The sequence below is a fragment of the Pseudophryne corroboree genome, chromosome 2 (assembly GCF_028390025.1).
Source record: "Pseudophryne corroboree isolate aPseCor3 chromosome 2, aPseCor3.hap2, whole genome shotgun sequence".
Classification (NCBI taxonomy): Eukaryota; Metazoa; Chordata; class Amphibia; order Anura; family Myobatrachidae; genus Pseudophryne; species Pseudophryne corroboree.
Genome location: NC_086445.1, coordinates 300,245,205 through 300,268,646, shown reverse-complemented (window position 1 = coordinate 300,268,646; position 23,442 = coordinate 300,245,205). Strand labels below are relative to the sequence as shown.

The 23,442-nt window shown below is 46.4% G+C and overlaps 1 protein-coding gene across 1 annotated transcript; it reads right to left on the bottom strand.

The window, feature by feature from the left end:
- Positions 1-13,993: 13,993 nt before the first annotated feature.
- On the bottom strand, positions 13,994-17,043 carry LOC135050747 (uncharacterized). The gene is made up of 5 exons (XM_063957116.1): positions 16,864-17,043; positions 16,247-16,786; positions 16,026-16,154; positions 14,866-15,950; positions 13,994-14,115 (listed from the first exon to the last, which is right to left on the bottom strand). The coding sequence occupies exons 1-4, from the start codon at positions 16,994-16,996 to the stop codon at positions 15,262-15,264; spliced, it is 1,491 nt and encodes a 496-aa protein (XP_063813186.1). The 5' UTR covers positions 16,997-17,043; the 3' UTR covers positions 13,994-14,115; positions 14,866-15,261.
- Positions 17,044-23,442: the final 6,399 nt, after the last annotated feature.

The window sequence follows — 23,442 nt, the reverse complement described above, 5'->3', positions numbered from 1 at the left end:
GCTGGTCTCCCGTCGGCTGTGCATGCAGGCCAATATGGACGATCTCGTCCATATTTGCCTGCACTTCAATGCAGCCGGGTGACGGGGGGAGTGAAGAAACTTCACTCCCCCCGTCACTGCCCCCCCGCCGCCGGGTCGCTCGTCGGCCATATCGGCCGTCGGGCACCTCGGCGGCACATCGCCAAGTGAGTAGGGCCCATTATTCAACTCCTAATATAGTGTTCATATTGATATGCTTGGCCCAGTGCATTGTTCCTGTAGGACTGTGATTCAATGAAATCAAATACATTATGAGAAGGAAAAGGAACATGCTGCCAATTGACTGGATAGCACATAGCATGAAAAACAATACAGTGACATAAGGGGAGAAAGGAAGAGAGAAAGGTAAAGAAGTTGACAAAAGAAGAGGAGAAAGCAAATACAGCAGATAGCTAGGGCAGTGGTTCCCAAACGTTTGGAATCATGGCGCCCTAGAGTATCAAAAAACAATTCACTGCACCCTTAGGCCAAAAGTGTCTTATTGAGAAATTCAGAAAAAAATATTAAATTAAGTACATTGTGTTTATATGTCATCCTTAGGTTCAGTTATGTGGTGAGGGACCAGATTTGCTTCTGTCTGTTCACATATTTCATGATCGGAGCCATAAGCACTGGTTATATTTATTACATTGACAATAAATAATTTGAATTGGTCTTGGACCACCAACCCAGGACACCCCTGCAAATATCCTGAGGCACCCCAGGGTGCCACGGCACACAGTTTGAGAACCATTGGGCTAGGGCAAAGAAGGTTAGAAAAGAGAGAGGTTGGGAAAGGGAAGAGAACTCTGGGGAAGAAGCTAACTTAGGGCTGAAGAGAGTGAGACCTGATAGTTTAATTACTAAACTGCTGCTTAGCTATTTTGGCAGGATTACAGATTTTTACCACAGAAAAATAACTAAAAAACACACACTGTAAAGGGAATACATGCTATTTACCGGCGGGCAGGATGCCAGCTGTCAAGATCCATACAGCGGCATCCCGCCCGCCAGAATGCCGGAAGCAGGGTGAGCGCTAAGGGTCCCTTTGAAGGCTCGCTGCATTCACCACGCTGCAGTCTCGGTGGTTTGCTGCACTCACCACAGGTTCTATTCTCGCTTTATGGGTGTTGTGAACACCCACGAGTGGGAATAGCCCCTGTGCGCCAGGATTCCGGCTAATCGGTATTGTCAGCTGTCGGGGTTCCAGTGTTGGTATCCTGATCGCAGGGATCCTGACAGCTTACAAATTGATTGTATCCCCTATAAGGGGCTATATAATTATTCCTAATATTTAATATGGTGTATATTAAAAATAACTGCCTTTACAATAAAATTCTGGTGACTGGTATAAAAAAGCAGAAAATCATGAAAATAATAGGAGCACTAATGAAAAGTTGCTGGTTTGAAAATATTAAATATTTTTTTTTTAAATGCATTATACAGATATGACATCGAAAAAATGATTAACATGCATACATCACAATATAGGCCATGCAGGATCAAAAGTTAAAAATAAAATAAAATTATGTGGCCACAGATATAGTCCGTTTAGTAAACTGTTTGTGATATTATGCTCCTTACTAAAATTATTCAGTTGTGTCACCTGACTATGGTGAGATCCAGATCCGCTGTAAACACTACATGATCTTCTGCTCGATTGCACAATATATCATTACATGCTTTATGTAACATCACCGCATCAGCCGTGAAATCATCCCATTGGACAGGCAGCACATCCAGGGGGACGATTCAATGAACAACGGCAGTGAATGACATCTTGGACATACACACTTTACAATGATCATGTAGATTGGTTGAAATACAATGATTATGCTGATTGGTCTAAAGTACCAATATCACACAAAATATCATATACAGTAGTGTCCACCCAGCTTAATTTATGGTGCCCATACACTAGGGCGATATTGGGTTCTATCATGCGATTGCGAACGCATTAGTGCGATATATAGCATGGATTGCATGTCAATCGCATGTGTCCACCGATGCGATGTGCGGGCATGCTGGTCGAATCTCGCATCTCAAGCTGCACTTAATATTTATCAGATCGCATGTGGTTTTTAAGCACATAGGATTAATCACACTACAATGTGCGATCTGTGTTGTTTTGAGCTCACTTCCTGGACACTCCCCTCCACCTATTGTGCTGAAGATCGCAAGGGCCATGCAATTTATCGTTTGATCGCATGCACATCGAATGCAAAAAAAGCAGTTCAGAATTCAGATACGATTTATCGCAGTCTTGCCTGCCTGGGAAATCGCAGCTCGGCCAATCGCAAAAGTGTGTGGGCACCATTAAAGTGGAATGAAAAATGCTATTTAGAGTGTGATCAAAGATGTGCTTTCTCACTTGTATCTCTACATCTATAGTATGAGTATCACATATCTCAAGTTACTCACAACAACTTTACATCTAGATTAGAGATGTGCGCCAGGCCATTTTTGCTGGATTGGATTTGGCTCTGATTTGTCATCCGGCTTTGGATTTGAATTTGGATTTGCCTAACCGCCGTGACTGGCTTTGGATTTGGATGTTTTTCAAAATTGACAAAAAAAAAGCTAACTTCACATAATTTGGGCCTTTTTTTGTGTTCTACAGTATTATTAGTCTCACTAACATTAATTTCCAGTCATTTCCAAACACCTCACAGCTCACAATATTGTTTTTACCAATATTGGCCTAAGGCTGCAGAGAGCTGGCTGGTTATTAAGCGACAGAGCAGCGGCACAAACACACAGCAGCTTATAGCAGATCTATGAAACATTGCCACACACTGCGTGGCTCACTGGGCTCATAGATGCACGTGAACAAAAGGAACTTGAGTAAAGTGCACCAACCAACCAGTACGAAAAACAATACATGGTTTTATTTTTTTTAAACTTGCAGCTCGGTTCGAACTGCATGGATCAAAGGGCATATAGATGCACATGAACAAAATGCACTTGAGCAATGCTCACCTGCCAGTATAAAAACAATAGATATTATAGATATACCATACCCCCCTACCCCCTAATCCTTCCTTACTGCATCCTAAACCTAACCCTTCCCTCCACCACAGCCTAACCCTAACCCTCCCTGATGGTGGCCAAACCTATCCCCCACCTTCCCCAACCTAACCCTGACCCTTCCCATGGTTGTCTAAACCTAACACCAGCATCCACCCCCCACCCACCCATGCAGCCTAATCCTAAACTTTCCCCTGCAGCTTACCTATCCGGTGGGTCCGCAGCCGCTCATTCAGGATCCCTGCTGTAGGGATGCCTGCGCCGGGATTGTGATCCCATTTGGGATACCGACACCGGCATTCAGAACAGTATTGGATTCTAGCGTTGATATTTCGACTGCCGGGTTCCCAACCATCGAGATCCTGACCAGATCCCCTACTGAAAGCATTCAGCTCTGTGCTGAATGGTAATAGCTTCAACATGGGGGTCCCTTATTGCTGCTTCCACAATATAATGATAACCCAGGCAGGTGGATTTGTCAGTTACTCTTTTTATTAACAGCACTGTTCTACTTAATTTCATACCAAGGAACTAGCTAAACATCTTTCATTAGATTCTGTTTTTACTACGCTGCCTTAGCTTCATCAGTAGCTAAATCATCTATGCAGTATATAAAAGGGATACTGCAGGGTTTTATTCCTTAGCAATCATTGCTCATCAGCATTTATAGTCTCTCTCTGTCATTGATCATCAATGACTGCTGGAGTAAAGCTCATTGCTGACTGCTTGGATACTGCTGTTTAGTAAATTTCCCAAGAACAGTAGTGAGCTGCGACATCAATTATTATCGCTATTTTGTCTGTGGGCACCTTCCAGTGACAGCATTCGTTGGATCTTTACATCTTTTGAGGTTTCTTTCTTATGAAAGCATAACCATTCTGCTCTTTTTTATGATTCTACAGAACAAATATTTCTTCAAAACTTTCTGCAAATGTTACTCCGCCGCATAGTAATTAAAAACAGTTTTATAGATGCTTTGAAAATAGATAACTGTAAAGTGAACCACAAGACAAGTGAACACTTTGAATTATGTTGCTATAAGAAATCAGTTGACAGTTTACTTCCTTTAGAATTCTTTTCTGCAATTGCAGGGGGGAAATCATATTGGTATTTAAAAGGCACAGGATATACTGTTATGGCTCTTCATGAAGATTTGGCATTAATGAAGACTGTTGCATTATCATGCGTCAATTAATCTGTCCTTTTTCTCCAGTAAAATAACTAATATACCCTAAATTAGTTCTGGCATGAAACTGCAGTGTACTAATTAAAATATAAATTACGTTGTAAAATATATTACCTACTGATAGACATTAATACAAAGAACCTGTCTTAAATCATTTTCAGACTGAATATTAAAAGATGAGGCAAAGGAAATTAATAGTATGGGGCATACATCACTTTTTACTAGTTAAAATGATAAAACTCAAATACCTCTACAGTAGTTTGCAGTCAGTAAAAAAAAAAAAAACTAAACATGAGACAATACAATTACCCAAGGGGTAGATACAGGTATGTTAAAGGAGACAATTAAATTGCACAATCTCTAAAAATATATATTTGCTCTGTATTTACTGTTGAAAAAAAATAAAAGAGGTCACATACAATAGACTGGCAAGAAATACTGTATTGTAGATGTTTACCACATAAGACATTAGCTAACTCTCAATATGAAAAGTAAATAAGTGGATTTAAATGGTATACAAGAGCATAAAAATAAATAAGGGTTGTACTTGTAATACCATTACCTGAACCTTTTAGGACATCACTTATGACTAGTATAATTCCAGATGATTGGAGAATGGCAAATCTACACCGTACAACTGCACAAAAGATGCATTAGGAAAGTACCGTATATAATAACTATAGATCTCTACACTTCACATCAATAATACTGAAATTAATGGACTCAATTAACAATTGTTAACTAGTGCAAGATCAAGGTTTGGATTAGAGTCAAACAAATTGCAAGATCCAGGATTGACCTTACTGCTGGGAGTTTATGTCAAACAAATTGAATGGATGTTTTGACTCTATAAATAAAGTTAAAGATCAGGGTGGATAAGTGGGTATAGCTGATTACGCTTTTAGCAAGGAAATTGACATACTGTATTAAAGCAGAGAATCTGCCCATGTATGCTGCATGTGGAATGCCATTCTGCACACATGGGAGTAAATTTACTAAGATGGGAGTTCTATTTAAGATGGGATGTTGCCCATAGCAACCAATCAGATTCTACTTCTCATTTATCTAGCACCTTGTAGAAGATAATACCTGGAATCTGATTGGTTGCTATGGGCAACATCCCATCTTACATAGAACTCTCAGCTTAGTAAATTTACCCCATGGCTTTTCCATCCACAACCACAACTGGCCTCATTATTACAGTACCTGGACTTGCACCCACTCCTTTCTGGGTGCAAAAGATCCATCTCAGTACTTACATTTTCAGGGCATTTGCAGTATGCGGATATCCACGAGATTTGATCACAATTGCACTTGCATCGGAGTTAGAATCAGGCCCATAGTTCCAGATGGCATGAAGTTCAGCAAGCAGTGTAGTCAGCAGTAGAAAAGCCAGCATACAATAAAACTTGTTTGTGTAGGAAGAGGAATTAGCAGAAGAATGAGGGAGATTATTATAGACTACATGGGATATACATACAGTATCTACAAAATGACAAAAATAAAATAGAAAGAAAGCAAAGAAGCTCTATTAATATGATGCATGGAATACAAAACAAAATATCTCAATACTCTACGAACAGTTACAGCATAAAGATGAGCAGGAGCAGAGGTCACTAATAGAAGCATCAAGTTATCAACATATATGTAAAAGACTGATAAAGATCAGGATTCCAGTAATGATGATTAAAAAATCGATTTCATTTTGAAATTAGACTGAACTGTTTAATAAGGAGGAATATTAATTATACAGAAAGGGATGATAGTTGCATGAAATATGAAATGCACACGGGATGTACAGTATGCACACACACACAAAACCGACATCAGCATATGCGTTACTGTGCTTATTGGTCAAAAGTTAAAATGCTTTGAAAAAGACAATTGGGGGAAAATGCAGGTTGCCAAAAGCGCAAGCAGAATTTTTTTACAGGCAAAACTGATGTGGGTTAGACATAAAAACATGCAAAAGTACTTTAGGCAGACATCACACGTTTGACAGAAGTTGGCAGGTTGGTTGGTCTGATGAAAAGTTGGTCAAATGTGTGGAGCACTGTTTTAGTTGGACAGAGAAGTTGGATGGTTGGAAGTTTGGAGAGTTGGAGGAAAGTTGGTCTGATGTACATTACATGTCATTGGACAGACATGATGCTACAGCAGTGGGTGCCCCTATGCCCAGGTTAGCTTCTGCTCTTATAAGCATATAATCACAAATGTGTACAGCAAATGATAGCAACAGCAATAGAAAGAACAATCACATCTGGATTAAGCCCAATGTTCCTGAATATGCTAAATGTTATTTCAGAGTACACATTGGAGGGTGGGAAGCTTTAGAACACCATAGCTAGTTTTTACAAGGGAATACAAGATGCTTTTTTTCCTCCCAAAATTCAAATGGATTATTTACATTTCTACATTAGCATTAAAGTAAACCACTATGAGTTCTACTAATACAAAGTGTATCAGATTGAAACATTTGAGTTGTCATTATATTTTAAAATGTGTTTTAAGCCTGACCAGGCTCTTTATTGACTCATCAATGTTACTCTTATAAGAGGGTATTGTTTTCCTGGCAGTAGCTGTGTAGGAGATGATGTATTGCATATGACTTGAGCTGAAAACTTACTCGCAAGGGGAATCATTTTGAGTTGGGTTCAAAGCATAAAACAGAACCTATCTGCAACAAAGCATGTTGCAATGCAAGGAATGCAAATACATTTACATTTATTTTGCATACAGTGTAAATACTGAATGATTTTGCATTGTTGCTCACAAATGCTGGACAGCTTTATTTTTACCCTGCAATTTGGATTTGAGCTTGTACCATGGGGGTGCAGCCACAGCCCCTGCTAGTGCCACTCTGCAATCTATTTCTTTTTACGGTCAGCCAAGGCACTAGGACCTATCTTCTCCGGATGTAGGCACGGCTCTGATATGTGCATTCTGTGCATGTGCTGGTCACTGCTGCATCTTTACTTCATGCTGCTACTGCTAAGAGAAGTGTACAGAGGAGCATTGCAGGATGTTTAGAAAAAGGTAAGTTGGAGGTGCCTAGGGAGGGGTTTGGATCTTGAGGTGACACAGGAAGCTGGAGTGGCACAAGAGGCTGTATTGAAAGGGGGCAGGAGGCCGGAGTGACTCAGGAGGCTGGAGTGACATGGGGCGTGGGAGGCTGGAGTAACACAGGGTACCAAAGGCTGGAGTGACAAAGAGGGCAGGAGGCTGGAGTGACATAAGGGGTGGGAGACTGGAGTGACAAAGAGGGCAGGAGGCTGGAGTGACATAAGGGGTGGGAGGCTGGAGTGACAAAGAGGGCAGGAGGCTGGAGTGACACAAGGGGCAGGAGGCTGGAGTGACACAAGGGGCAGGAGGCTGCAGTGACATAAGAGGCTGGAGGCTACAGTGACAAGGACATGAGCCTGGAATGATAGGGCTGGATTGACACAGGAGGCTAGAGTTACAGGGAGCAGGAGGCTAGAATGACACAGAGGAGGAGGTTGGAGTGGGACAGAAGACAAGAGTCTGAAGTGATGGAGAAGAAGGCTGGAGAGACATGGGGCTGGAGTAACAGGGAGCAGGAGACTGGAGTGACATGACAAAGCAAAAAAGAGCAAGTAATGTACAGTATCTGGGGAAAAAAAACAATCTTCACTGCAATGGATGCAAATACATTTAATTTTGTCATGCAATGTAATACTGGCTTACAGTATTTTGCATGTTACCCACAAAGGCTACACCGCTTTATTTTTACCCTGAAATATAGAATGGAGTTTGGACCAGGGGTGGGGTGGCAGGGCTATTGCCCAGGGGGGCTGCAGCATGTGGTTTCAACATGGCTCTACCATCTGTCTCGTTTTACTATGAGCCAACTGCCATCAGACACTAGGAGCTAGCATTTCTTGGCAGAGGCACAAGGTATTTATTACAATTTTCCTCCACACTGTGCCACTGAGGAAGAGAAATGTAAAGAAGAGCACTGCAGGATGTCAAAAAGAAGATAAGATAGAAGCACCCAAGGAGTAGGTTGGCTTTTGAGGTAACACAGGAGGCTGGAGTGACAGGAGGCCAGAGGGACTCATGAGGCTGGAGTGACAGGGGCTGGAGTGACACAGGAGGCTGAAGTGGTATGGAGATCTGAAATGACAAGTGGGCAAGATGCTGGAGTGGCACAGGAGACTGGAGTGACAAAGAGGGAAGGAGGTTGGAGTGACACAGAGGGTAGAAGGCTGGAATGAAATGGAGCAAGAGGCTGGTGTGACACAGGGGGCAGGAGGCTGAAGTTATAGGGGGCTGGAGGCTGCTGTGACAGGGGGCTGGAGTGACACAGGGAGCAGGAGACTGGAGTGACAGGGTGCAGGAGGCTGGAGTGACACAGAGAGGAGGAGGCTGGAGTGAGACAGAGCATAGGAGACTGGAGCGATAGGGAAGGAGGCTGGAGAGACATGGGACTGGAGTAACAGGGAGCAGGAGGCTAGAGTGACATGGCAAAGCAAAAAAACAGCAAGTACTGTAACTACTGTATGTATCTGGAATAAACCATGCTGTAATGCAATGGATGCAATTAGATTTCATTTATTTTGCATGCAGTGTAAATACTGGCTGATTTTCCATGTTGCTTACAAAGGCTGGAGAACTTTATTTTTACCCTTCAATTTAGATTTGAGTTTGGACCATGGGAGGCTCAAAGGGCAGACTAGCAGTACTATTGCCCAGGGTGCTGCGGAATGTGGGTGCAGCCACAGACATGCTACCAGTGCTGCTCCACCATCTGTCTCTTTTTACTGTAGGCCAACTGCCAAAAGGCACTAGGACCTAACATCTATCAGCAGAGGAACACCCTCTGACATGCGCATTCCGTGTATGTGCGGCCCACCACCACATCTTTCCTCCAAACTGTGCCACTGCGGAAGATAAGCATAAGGAGAAACATTAAAGACTGTCAAGCAGAAGGTAAGTTGGAGGCTACCAAGGAGTGTCTTGGTTCTTGAGGTAACACAGGAGGCTGGAGTGACAGGTAGCAGGAGCCTGGAATGACAGAGGCTGGAGTGACAGAGAAGGCTAAAGTGACACTGGGGCACAGAAGGTTAGACTGACAAAGGGGGAATGAGGTTGCAGTGATAGAGGGCTGGAGTGACAGGGAGCAGGAGGCTGCAGTGACAGAGAGAAGGAGGCTGTACTGAAACAGGGGACAGGAGGCTGGAGTGACACTAGAGATAAGTGGCTGGAGTGACACAAAGGGCAGAGGGCTGGAGTGACAGGAAGTTGGAGTGAGACAAAGGGTAGGAGGCTGGAGTGAGACAGGGGTCAGGAGTCTGGAGTGAGAAAGGGGTGAAGAGATAAGAATGCCTGTAGGCTGGAATGATGGGACACAAGACAGGAGAGACATGGGGCTGGAGTAACAGGGACAGGAGAATGAAAAGACAAGGACAGGAGGAGACTAGAAAGACAGGGGGTAGGACTAACAAAGGATAGGAAGCTGAAAAGACAGGATGCTAGAGTGACACAGGGGGCAGGTGGCTGGAGAGAAATAGAGGGCCATAGGCTGGAGAGGACACAGGGCAAGATGTGACACAGGGGCATGAGTCTGTTTGAACTTTTGTTGTATGACACAAACTAGCAAACCATGAATAGTGAATACTGACTGAATACATTGGGGTATATGCAATTGCGGTCGAATTCCTGAAATTGTCGAATTTCGGGACTTTTTCGCCAAAAAAAAAAATTCGCCAATGCAATCCAGTACTTTACGCCAAAAAACGGACATTCAAAATTCGACTTTTGGAAATTCGACTTTTGTCAAATTCGACTTTTTTTGCAATGGTACAAATGCTGCAATTCGACCAAAGTCTATTCAATGGAAGTTTGGAAATTCGACAACAGTGCTTTTAGACAGCAAATTCGACATTTTCAACCCGCCACACTTTGGTGGGTGAAACTAATAAAAAAAAATTAAAACACTTTTTTTTTTGGTGTTTTTTTTTTTGGTAATAGCATATCTATTTATATTAGGAGGGATTAGGTACTTGGTTTGTCTTTTTTGGAGGCAAAAGTATTATTTAATTGATTTTTTAAAATAATATTTTTTTTCTTCACTCTCCTGAGGGAAATGTACCCATGATTCCACAGTTTTACCCAGGATACACTTCTGCAAAGCACCTCCTCCTCACTCCCGGTGTGAGACATTCAGGGAGAAGGAGCCATTACAGTCAGCTCTGTTGTGGAATCGTTTTTTTAGGAAAATTCCTGCGTTTTAAAACACATTCCTATTTTTGTACTGACTACAATAATGGAGCCATTCTCTGACCAGATTGTGATGTTCATGCTGGCTGCAAGCATGGAGGAAGAGAGTGCTGGTGAACATCAGGATCAAGATCAGCAAATGTCTGCATTGGGTGAGCCAGTATTGCGGGTTTCATTTCCACGTCCACGCCAGTATCGCACTAGGCGTGAACTGGAGGATCTCAGCGAGTTCGAGGTGATACAAAATTATTGCTTATCGACTCGCGACATATATTCGCTGTACGCTCTGTTGGAGGCCGACCTGGAACCTCGGGCACGGTCCAACCGTGCAGTCAGCGGTTTCCAGAAACTGCTGGGTACGTTACATTTTTTGGCGTCAGGCACATTCCAGCCTACACTGTCTCAAACATGCGGTTTTTCACAGTCGACACTGTCGCGCTGTATAACCCAGGTCATTAGAGCTTTCCGCAAATTGACGATCCAGTACATCACATTTCCAGAGACGGACAGCGAATGTCGTGAGATCAAATTAGGCTTTTTCACCAAATACAAATTTCCCAATGTGCTGGGCGCGATTGACTGTACCCACGTGCAGATCAGACCGCCACGGAATTCAGAAGAATGTTTTCGGAACCGAAAACATTTCCATTCCCTGAATGTACAGGCGGTCTGTGATGTCAACATGAGATTTTTGAACATTTTTGTGGGATTTCCTGGATCGTCTCACGACTCCTTCATCCTAAGCCAGTCATCGCTGTTTGACAAGTTCGAAACAGGAAACATGCCTGGTGGCTGGCTGTTAGGTATGTATTTAAATTGTTTTTATTTTATATTATTTTATTATTTTTTTATTATTTTTTAAGATTAACTACCATTTTTGTCCTTATCCAAACAAATCGTGGCTCTTGACCCCATTGTCTAATCCTGTTGGTAGAGCAGAAAAACGTTACCAAGAGACACACATTGCATCGAGGCAAATAATTGAACGTGCCTTCGGTGTACTTAAAAGCCGGTTTCGATGTTTAGACACTTCCGGCGGTGCTCTTTTGTACTCACCGGCGAAGGTTTGCGGCATGGTAAATGCATGTTGTATTTTACACAACATATGTGTCGCAAACCGTTTGCCGGTGACTCTTCGTCGCAGTGCTTTCCGACGCGGGAACCGTTCTTCTGCTGTACCGGTGGGTATGGATGAAGGAGATGATTCCCGGCGGACAGTGATACAAAACTTTTTTTCGGTTGCCTGTGAGTATACTTATAACATTTGTATTATTGTGTAAACTGACATTGTAATATTCTAAAAAAACTTATTTATTTATGTATTTCAGAGTTTTACGTCCTGTTGATGTGCATTCCCAGGCCTGTTTTGTCCTGTTGACGAATCGTTACCCCCTGTTTTCTCCTGTTGTTGGTTTGCTGCAAATTTTGGACCATTTTATCCAACTCTACCATGGGCGACCTACTTGTGATGTGTACCTGACCCTTCGCCATGTAGCAGACAACCTCCCTCAGGTGAGATGTATTTCCCTAAACTCCCTCTTGTCCAAAATCACCCCGGCATGTCCAAAGTGCAGCCCTCCGGCATTTGCAAAACTGCACATCCAATCATGCCCTGATACAGCAATGCTTGTCCGGGAATGTTTGGATGTGTAGTGACGCAAGTGCCGGAGGATTGCATTTGGGCCCACTGTAACCTGCTTGTGTCGTGTTGATTGTACCTCTTCTTTTCAGTACCAGGGTGACACTTTACCATTAGCTGGAACCTCATACTGTTCTCTTCCACAGGTCTTGCGGTGTTTCCTTCCCAAGTGGCGTGGATGTGAAGAGACACACAGTTCCCCTGATGTTCCATGGGCGACCTACTTGTGATGTGGACCTGACCCTCCGCCATGTAGCAGACAACCCGCCCTCAGGTGAGATGTATTTCCCTAAACTCCCTCTTGTCCAAATCACCCCGACATGTCCAAAGTGCAGCCCTCCGGCATTAGCAAAACTGCACATCCAATCATTCCCTGATACACCAATACTGGTCAAGGGAATGTTTGGATGTGTAGTGACGCAAGTGACGGGGGATTGCATTTGGGCCCACTGTAACCTACTTGTGTCGTGTTGATTGTACCTCTTCTTTTCAGTACCAGGGTGACACTTTACCATTAGCTGGAACCTCATACTGTTCTCTTCCACAGGTCTTGCGGTGTTTCCTTCCCAAGTGGCGTGGATGTGAAGAGACACACAGTTCCCCTGATGTTCCATGGGCAACCTACTTGTGATGTGGACCTGACCCTCCGCCATGTAGCAGACAACCCGCCCTCAGGTGAGATGTATTTCCCTAAACTCCCTCTTGTCCAAGTCACCCCGACATGTCCAAAGTGCAGCCCTCCGGCATTAGCAAAACTGCACATCCAATCATTCCCTGATACACCAATACTGGTCAAGGGAATGTTTGGATGTGTAGTGACGCAAGTGACGGGGGATTGCATTTGGGCCCACTGTAACCTGCTTGTGTCGTGTTGATTGTACCTCTTCTTTTCAGTACCAGGGTGACACTTTACCAATAGCTGGAACCTCATACTGTTCTCTTCCACAGGTCTTGCGGTGTTTCCTTCCCAAGTGGCGTGGATGTGAAGAGACACACAGTTCCCCTGATGTTCCATGGGCGACCTACTTGTGATGTGGACCTGACCCTCCGCCATGTAGCAGACAACCCGCCCTCAGGTGAGATGTATTTCCCTAAACTCCCTCTTGTCCAAGTCACCCCGACATGTCCAAAGTGCAGCCCTCCGGCATTTGCCAAACTGCACATCCAATCATGCCCTGATACACCAATACTGGTCAAGGGAATGTTTGGATGTGTAGTGACGCAAGTGCCGGAGGATTGCATTTGGGCCCACTGTAACCTGCTTGTGTCGTGTTGATTGTACCTCTTCTTTTCAGTACCAGGGTGACACTTTACCATTAGCTGGAACCTCATACTGTTCTCTTCCACAGGTCTTGCGGTGTTTCCTTCCCAAGTGGCGTGGATGTGAAGAGACACATAGTTCCCCTGATGTTCCATGGGCAACCTACTTGTGATGTGGACCTGACCCTCCGCCATGTAGCAGACAACCCGCCCTCAGGTGAGATGTATTTCCCTAAACTCCCTCTTGTCCAAGTCACCCCGACATGTCCAAAGTGCAGCCCTCCGGCATTAGCAAAACTGCACATCCAAATCATTCCCTGATACACCAATACTGGTCAAGGGAATGTTTGGATGTGTAGTGACGCAAGTGATGGGGGATTGCATTTGGGCCCACTGTAACCTGCTTGTGTCGTGTTGATTGTACCTCTTCTTTTCAGTACCAGGGTGACACTTTACCAATAGCTGGAACCTCATACTTTTCTCTTCCACAGGTCTTGCGGTGTTTCCTTCCCAAGTGGCATGGATGTGAAGAGACAACACAGTTCCCCTGATGTTCCATGTGCGACCTACTTGTGTACAATTCAACTTCATATCAAATATTTTTAATAAAAACCACAGAAAACTTCTCTTTTTAAAAATGTATTGAAGAAAATTTGTATTTGATTATTGAAATAAAAATTGAAAGGTAATAAAACAAAAAAGTAGTTTGTTATTCTTTATATTCTTTTCTTGTGTAGATAGATATCTGTGGGGAAAAGAAAAAAAGTATATTAAGTAAAGACACTAAAGTCATGTTCATTTCTTTCCCAAGAACATTTGTGGAACCACACAGCCCAGCATGACCCATTGCTGGGCTGTGTGGTTCCACAAAGGCAGGCGGTCCAAAGTGGAATAGTGGCGTCAGTGGTCAGCACTTTGACACGCTAACATTTGTGGAACCACACAGCCCAGCATGACCCATTGCTGGGCTGTGTGGTTCCACAAAGGTAGGCGGTCCAAAGTGGAATAGTGGCGTCAGTGGTCAGCACTTTGACACGCTAACATTTGTGGAACCACACAGCCCAGCATGACCTATTGCTGGACTGTGTGGTTCCACAAAGGCAGGCGGTCCAAAGTGGAATAGTGGCGACAGTGGTCAGCACTTTGACACGCTAACATTTGTGGAACCACACAGCCCAGCATGACCCATTGCTGGACTGTGTGGTTCCACAAAGGCAGGCGGTCCAAAGTGGAATAGTGGTGTCAGTGGTCAGCACTTTGACACGCTAACATTTGTGGAACCACACAGCCCAGCATGACCCATTGCTGGACTGTGTGGTTCCACAAAGGCAGGCGGTCCAAAGTGGAATAGTGGCGTCAGTGGTCAGCACTTTGACACGCTAACATTTGTGGAACCACACAGCCCAGCATGACCCATTGCTGGACTGTGTGGTTCCACAAAGGCAGGCGGTCCAAAGTTTCTAGAATATATACATTGAAACATTGCTCTACTCACCTTGGTACGCACAACACGAACTTGTGCCGTCCACTTCAATTTTCCACCCAATCCTATGAATAAGCCAAAAACACACACTAGTGAATAGTAAATTCACACAACAGTGAAAGCCTATTGTACACCATTACAAAAAGGATTTTTTGGGTAAAAGAGTGGTATCAGAATTGCTCTTTGGCCCATCATACATGTAGCCACAAGGAGCTTTCATCCGTTACCACACGCGCCCGCATACATGCCCGCGCATGTATGCCTACACAAAGCTCCTTGGTAGTACCCGGTCACGGGTGGGGAAGCCCAACAAAGAAAAAACAATAGTAAGAAAAAAAAAAAACTAATGGGAGGGGAAGAAAGGGATACATGAAAAACATAGAAGTAAATAAAAAAATACGACCGGGCTTATGGTGGAAGTCTGTCCGGATCCTGGTGTTCCTCGTGAGGGTGGGGTGTCGATGTCCTGGGAGGCTGGGTAGTGCGTTGACTGGGCCTCTGTGCCCATGCGGCTGTAGATGTGGCGGCCGGTGGTGGAGGCATCTGGTGGGTGGGGTACATCCCTGTATATCCCTGGTACATCTGTGACTGTCTGTACTGGGATGGTAGTTGAGGAAGGGTACGAGGCGTCCTTGTGGCTTGTGACGGCGGAAATGGTGGATCATCAGCGTGTTGATGAGCTGGTTCTGGGAGCTTGTCATAGATCATCTGCAGTGTGGTTGCGATGAGCTGTTGGCTGGATGAGGATTGTCGATGGCTCTCCGACATGTTGGTATTGCTGTGTGCCAGACATGTTGTGTTCTCCACGAGCCGGCCCATGGATTCAGCCAGAATGTGAAGGACGTCCATATTCTCCCTATGATCTTGCATTCTGACCTTTAGCATTGTGGCCGAGCTGTCGGCAAGAGCCTTCTGCATTTCAAGCAGACTGTTTGACATCTTCTCCATTGTCCTCTCAATGTTGTCCAGTCTGCTTCCAACGACATTTGTGTACGTATCCTGGCGGGAAGTCATCTCCGATGCCAGGGTGTGAACCCTCTGAACAGTTGAGGGATTCTGCCCTTCCTGGACGTCTGCCACCACTTGCATTTGGGCAGCTGAAAAGAAAATTAGAAAATATTATACACATTCATCATACATTTGTTTGAAGGCTCACAATTCTATTTACTCACACAGGGATGTAGCAACTGCAGCCTGCTGCACTTCCACCTCGTCATCCTCTGACGACTCCTGTAGGAGGAGATCCGGCCTGAAGTAGGAACCAATTCCCGAAGCTAGTCCACTGCTGGTCCGTGGCACCACTGTTTGCAAAATAAATTTGTTTAAGTTAATAAACTATACAAAACTGCTGCACCCCCCCCCCCCCAAAATAAATAAATAAATAAATACAAACCTTCTCCATCCTGTGGTGCCGCTGCTCCAGGAGCTTCACTTGTCCTCGTATCTGAAGACTTTTCAAGGGTCTGGCTGGATACGTCTGCACGGCTGTCCTCAAACCCAAGAAAAGTCTCGTCTGTTAACCCTGTAGACTCAAACAGATCGGGTGATGGGTCCACAAGGGTTGTGTCTTGAGGCTCTTCAGTCACAGTCCCAGAGCTCCTGGAGATACGAAGATCTGGTGATGACCTGCGCGCAGGAGCTGTAGTTTGGCGCCCATCTTGTGGTGTGGTCGCCGACGGTGTATGGCGCACAGGTGAAGTTCTGTGCGCTGATGTCTGGCGCACAGGTGATAGTCTGCGCACCGACGTCGTCTGGTGCACAGGTGACAAACTGTGCGATGGCGATCTGTGGCGCACAGGTGAAGATCTGCGCGCTCCTGATGCTTGCTGCGCAGGTGTCGGCCCGCGCGCTGCTGTAGATACCTGCTGCGCAGGTGTCGGTCCGCGCGCTGGCGATGTCCTGCGCGCAGGTGATGTCCTCTGGGCAGGCCTGTCTGAAAAAAAAAATAATCACATTAGCAAGTACAAAACAATTTTTTCGTTAATACAGCTCATCTGAATTTATTCTTACCATCAGGCCTCCTTTTGGACTGCTTATCTCCCGCCTTCTTCCGTCTTCTGGGCGGTTCTTCCTCCTCGGGAAAGCCAGCAGGACGGCTAGAGTCCACACCTCCGCGAACTCCTTCGACCATGGCAGGGTTCATGCGCCTTCTAATAACATTCTCCCAGGGTAGCCACTTCAGATTGAGAGCCGGTCCACCTCCCGTAGCAGTCTCATGTCGGCGCTGAATCCCCGTCTTCTTTTTGGTCTGTCTGCGGCAATCACTGTACCGCTTCATGCAGTTTCTGTTGCTCCGGCGGTTTCCAGATACTGCAGTGACTTGGCTCGCGATGGCATCCCAGATGTTTCGCTTTGTCCTAGCTGCTGTGGTCTGTGCCCTTGGTCCATACAGAACGTCGTAGGACCTGTCAACGCCATCCACTAGAGCACAGTTTTCCGCCTCAGTGTATCTGGGTCCACGCGGCTTTTTCGGTCCTGCATCTTCACCAGAGGCTTCCTCCTCCGACTGCTCCTCTGGCTGGCTTCTTGCCTTTAGAGATTGAAAAAAAAAACACATGCATTTAATAAGATTGGTATGTACCTGTGAGTGTCAGTATCCCTGGCATTGCGCACATATACCTGTAGGTGTGCATGGCAGTGCGCAAACTAGGGTGGGTCAAGTTGGATGCTATTTGTGTCTGCAGGTGTTGTCAGTACCTTTCTACTAGGCTTTTTCTTAGTCTTCTCATGGGCCCTTGACGACCGCGGCTGGTCACTGCATGCCTGGTCGGTTGTATACCCCTCCTGGGTCGGCTCCCACTCCTCGTTGCTATGCAGGGATAGATCCGAGTGGGTGGGGGAAGGGGGGGATCGGGGCTGCTTGTCCCTGGACATCTCTGTTTTAAAAAGACAAAAATAATATAAAAAAATTATATATATTTAAAAATGTAACACATTATATAATTAAATGCAATCACATCATGCTGCTGGGACCCCAGTTCTCAAGCAGGACCAAAGCACAAAACAAAAATTAAATAAAAAATAAAAAAAACCCTGTACAAGCATCCCTGCACATACTGGAAATCAACAATGGCTGACACACAAAATGGCTGACACACACAAATGGCTGACACACACAAAATGGCTGACACACAAAATGGCTGACACACTAGCCAAAAAGCATCCCTGCACACTCAGGAGGTACACCAGAGCTAAAATATGAGGGAAAACACATGTTTGGCATACAACCGACACCACATGTCGGCCGCATGGCCGACCAAACTTGCTCCAAATCACCCCAAACTAACCGAAAAGCATCCCTGCACACTCAGGAGGTACACCACAGCTAAAATATGAGGGAAAACACATGTTTGGCATACAACCGACACCACATGTCGGCCGCATGGCCGACCAAACTTGCTCCAAATCACCCCAAACTAACCGAAAAGCATCCCTGCACACTCAGGAGGTACACCACAGCTAAAATATGAGGGAAAACACATGTTTGGCATACAACCGACACCACATGTCGGCCGCATGGCCGACCAAACTTGCTCCAAATCACCCCAAACTAACCGAAAAGCATCCCTGCACACTCAGGAGGTACACCAGAGCTAAAATATGAGGGAAAACACATGTTTGGCATACAACCGACACCACATGTCGGCCGCACGGCCGACCAAACTTGCTCCAAATCACCCCAAACTAACCGAAAAGCATCCCTGCACACTCAGGAGGTACACCACAGCTAAAATAGGAGGGAAAACACATGTTTGGCATACAACCGACACCACATGTCGGCCGCATGGCCGACCAAATTTGCTCCAAATCAACCCAAACTAGCCGAAAAGCATCCCTGCACACTCAGGAGGTACACCACAGCTAAAATATAAAGGAAAACACATGTTTGGCATACAACCGACACCACATGTCGGCAGCATGGCCGACCAAACTTGCTCCAAATCAACCCAAACTAGCCGAAAAGCATCCCTGCACACTCAGGAGGTACACCACAGCTAAAATATGAGGGAAAACACATGTTTGGCATACAACCGACACCACATGTCGGCCGCATGGCCGACCAAACTTGCTCCAAATCACCCCAAACTAACCGAAAAGCATCCCTGCACACTCAGGAGGTACACCACAGCTAAAATATGAGGGAAAACACATGTTTGGCATACAACCGACACCACATGTCGGCCGCATGGCTGACCAAACTTGCTCCAAATCACCCCAAACTAACCGAAAAGCATCCCTGCACACTCAGGAGGTACACCACAGCTAAAATATGAGGGAAAACACATGTTTGGCATACAACCGACACCACATGTCGGCCGCACGGCCGACCAAACTTGCTCCAAATCACCCCAAACTAACCGAAAAGCATCCCTGCACACTCAGGAGGTACACCACTGCTAAAATAGGAGGGAAAACACATGTTTGGCATACAACCGACACCACATGTCGGCCGCATGGCCGACCAAACTTGCTCCAAATCAACCCAAACTAGCCGAAAAGCATCCCTGCACACTCAGGAGGTACACCAGAGCTAAAATATGATGGAAAACACATGTTTGGCATACAACCGACACCACATGTCGGCCGCATGGCCGACCAAACTTGCTCCAAATCACCCCAAACTAACCGAAAAGCATCCCTGCACACTCAGGAGGTACACCACAGCTAAAATATGAGGGAAAACACATGTTTGGCATACAACCGACACCACATGTCGGCCGCATGGCCGACCAAACTTGCTCCAAATCACCCCAAACTAACCGAAAAGCATCCATGCACACTCAGGAGGTACACCAGAGCTAAAATAGGAGGGAAAACACATGTTTGGCATAGAACCGACACCACGTGTCGGCCGCATGGCCGACCAAACTTGCTCCAAATCACCCCAAACTAACCGAAAAGCATCCCTGCACACAAAAGGAGGTACACCAGAGCTAAAATAGGAGGGAAGAAACATGTTTGACAAACAAACACCACCACATGTCGACCGCATTGCTACCGACACACACTAAAATCAGCCCAAACTAGCCAAAAATCAATCCTGCACATGCTGGAGGTACACCAATGTAAAAGCAAGACCCAAAAAGTCATTTTAAGAAAGAAAAAAAAACGTGAAAAACTACCCCAAAACACAAAAATCCACAAAAAAATGCAGCAAAACAAGCAGGAGCTATACACATACCCAAACACCCCATGTACACCTCATGGCAACCCCCACTACTCAAACACATACATGCAACACCAGACCCACATGTGGTACTTACCTACAAATGTTGTAAAAGCTCCGAAAATGGCTCTCCTCCGGGGTAACAGGTATCCTCCTGTCTGTCCTGGAATAAAGCCTGCTGGGGTGTCCAAACGATACCACAGCAAACAACCAATTTGTTAGCTCTGCACCTCCTCACACCTCTCTGCAGGTTCACAAAATGGCTGCAGAGCACGCAGCAAACAAGCCCTAATAAAGGGCTGCTTTCGGCGGGAAGTCGAATTCGGGACGCCCACTACTCGCCGATTGGGCCGTTATTCGCCAAGGGGTGTGTTGAATCCGTAAAGCATTGCATATGGTGAATTCATGGTCCCGGCGGCAGGGCTGCGGCTGTCGAGTGCTGGCGAATTTTTAAACGGACGGAAAAAAAGCGCGATTCGCCCGGGATTGCATATACCCCATTGTCTCCAAATGGAGGAACAATTTCTTTAGAGGACCTCTGTTGCAGAGAAACCACCATAGAAGTAAGGAGTATTTTTATTTAGTACATAAAAAAAAACAGTATAGGTTTTTCTTTTAAGGGGAATGCAAAGTACTTTTCAATCTGGCCCTGGTTTGGACATGCCCCTCCCAAACCTAAATCTCACAGCAAATGTGTAATCTGCCCCACCTGCAGTGCAAGTGGTTTTATAAAGGTGCAAAGTAACTTGCTCTATTTTGCTTTGCTTCCAATACAGAATCAACTCCAAGGTTTTGTTACATCTCTTAAGACCTCAGTCAGTTAGAAAGAATGTCATTACTGTACATATGACATACCTAGGAGAGATCCTGGGGTGCAGACTGGTAATGACAGGTGCAACCCTGTGGAGACCACCTGGATGTGGTGGGCAAGCCATTATTTATGGCCATAACTAGGCAAAGAACTTCACTGAAAATGCAACATTTTATTGCAATAATTATTATTAATCAATTGGTAGTGTTTAAATTGTGCGCCAGCAACCTTGGCCCTCATTCCGAGTTGTTCGCTCGGTATTTTTCATCGCATCGCAATGAAAATCCGCTTAGTACGCATGCGCAATGTTCGCACTGCGACTGCGCCAAGTAACTTTGCTATGTAGAAAGTATTTTTACTCACGGCTTTTTCATCGCTCCGGCGAACGTAATGTGATTGACAGGAAATGGGTGTTACTGGGCGGAAACACGGCGTTTCAGGGGCGTGTGGCTGAAAACGCTACCGTTTCCGGAAAAAACGCAGGAGTGGCTGGAGAAACGGTGGGAGTGCCTGGCCGAACGCTGGGTGTGTTTGTGACGTCAACCAGGAACGACAAGCACTGAACTGATCGCACAGGCAGAGTAAGTCTGGAGCTACTCTGAAACTGCTAAGTAGTTAGTAATCGCAATATTGCGAATACATCGGTCGCAATTTTAAGAAGCTAAGATTCACTCCCAGTAGGCGGCGGCTTAGCGTGTGTAACTCTGCTAAATTCACCTTGCGACCGATCAACTCGGAATGAGGGCCCTTGTCTTTGTATGCAATATCTAGGATCAAGCATGTTGCCAACATGTAGTAATTGAATTTCAGAATATTGCTAATGTTTTGGTGTTTCTTGTGAAGCATACAGTAAAAAGAACTTATGTGGCAGAGCCACTTAGTTTCATATTCTCATTCAGGTTCTTATTTCAGAAGGTTAGAATTAGGGATGAGAGTGTAGAGATGTGCCCTGTGGGCACATCAGTGGTGCTGTTGCTGGCTGGGGACAGCGCTGGGGCAGCTTGTTTGTCCCCAGCGCTGGGTGCGTGGCGGCGGCGGGTGTCCGGTGCAGGGATTACCCTTTTCCCTGCACCGGACCGGAGGCTGCGGAGGGCTTTGAATGTTGGCGCCCAGGGCTGTTTCTAGCCAATTTGGCTCCCAGTGCAAGATTTAAAAATGCGCCCCCCCATGACATAAAAAATGTGCCCCCCCACACACACCTAGATAAAAACAACAACTTGCGCACGCTCCCGGCACAGGGGCGTGGCCTCATCTAAATGGGTGTGGCCTCGTCTGAAAAGACTACCTCACAATCCAGTTTTTGACCATGCTCCAACAGATCACGACCACCACAGGAAAAAAAATTCTACCATATTAAGCCCCACACAGTAATGCCCCCTGCACCATATTATGCCACACACCGCAATGCCCTTGATACATTAAATCCCCACACTACGGCAGGCAAGAGTCCCCATTTCAGACATTACGGCAGGTGTCCCCATTTTACACATTGAGAGAGAGAGAGAGAGAGAATACTTACAGAGGCGATTGCCGCTCTTCGGCCCGCCTCACCAGTCACTCCTCGCGCTGGCCTTTCCCTCTTCCTAACTTGGATCCCCCTCTGTACTCCACTTGGGGGGGAGTTTCGCGGAGTGACGGGGTTGCGTCGTGACGTAACGGCGCAACCGCGTCATTCCGTGAAACTCCGCCCCCCGAGCAGGTTACTAGGGGAGAAATAGGAGGGGGAAGCAGGGAGCCACAGTTAGTGCCGCGGCGGGCGCCCAGTGCGGTTGCACTGCTCGCCTGCCCCAAGAAACGGCCATGTTGGCGCCCTCCGGTAGCCAATCGCGGCTCCCGGAGCGGCGGCCAATCAGAGAGGGACGCGGCGAGCCAATCGGCGCTCGCCGCGTCATAGGCCCCGCCCCCGGCGTCTGACGTCAGACGCCGGGCGGGAGCCGAAGACACCGCGCGCGCGGAAGAGCGCAAAGAGGGAAAGAGCCGGGTCCTGGAGAAGAAGACGGCGGCCGCTGAAGAGGCCAGAAGACGTCCGGCTCCTGAAGGAAGATGTCCAGCGGCGGCTGGACGCGGAGCAGCGGAGGCGACGCCGCTGGCCAGGACGGGTCAGCGGCAGAAGAGGGCGCTGGAGATCCCTGGAGCAGGTGAGGCCTCGGTGAGGCAACTTCACCCCCTCCCTTTTCCTCCCTCGACCACCAGGGACGGGCATTAGGCCCGGGGGCACAATTCAGGCACTAGGCCTGTTGCGCAGATAGGAGGTTGGGGGGGGGGTCATCTTCATAGTCGGTGGTTTGGGCGTTAGGCCCAAGCCACCCCGACGGCGCCGTAGGCGGACATTAGGCCCGAGGGGCAGATCAGGCAATAGGCCTGTGGGGCATTAGAGGGCATTAGGCCCTAGTGTATTCTGGGCAGTAGGTATATATAAGGTGACCCTGGGCACAAGGCCCAGGTCACCAAAAGGGCGACAAGTTAGGCGGCGCTAGGCCCGTGGGTGAAGTCAGGCCTCCGGCCTGTGTGCAGCTAGGGGGCACTAGGCCCAGTGAATAAGACCCCGAGGTGAATAAAGGTGGCACTGGGCGCTAGGCTCAGGCCACCCTGAGGTATTTAGGTAGGCAGG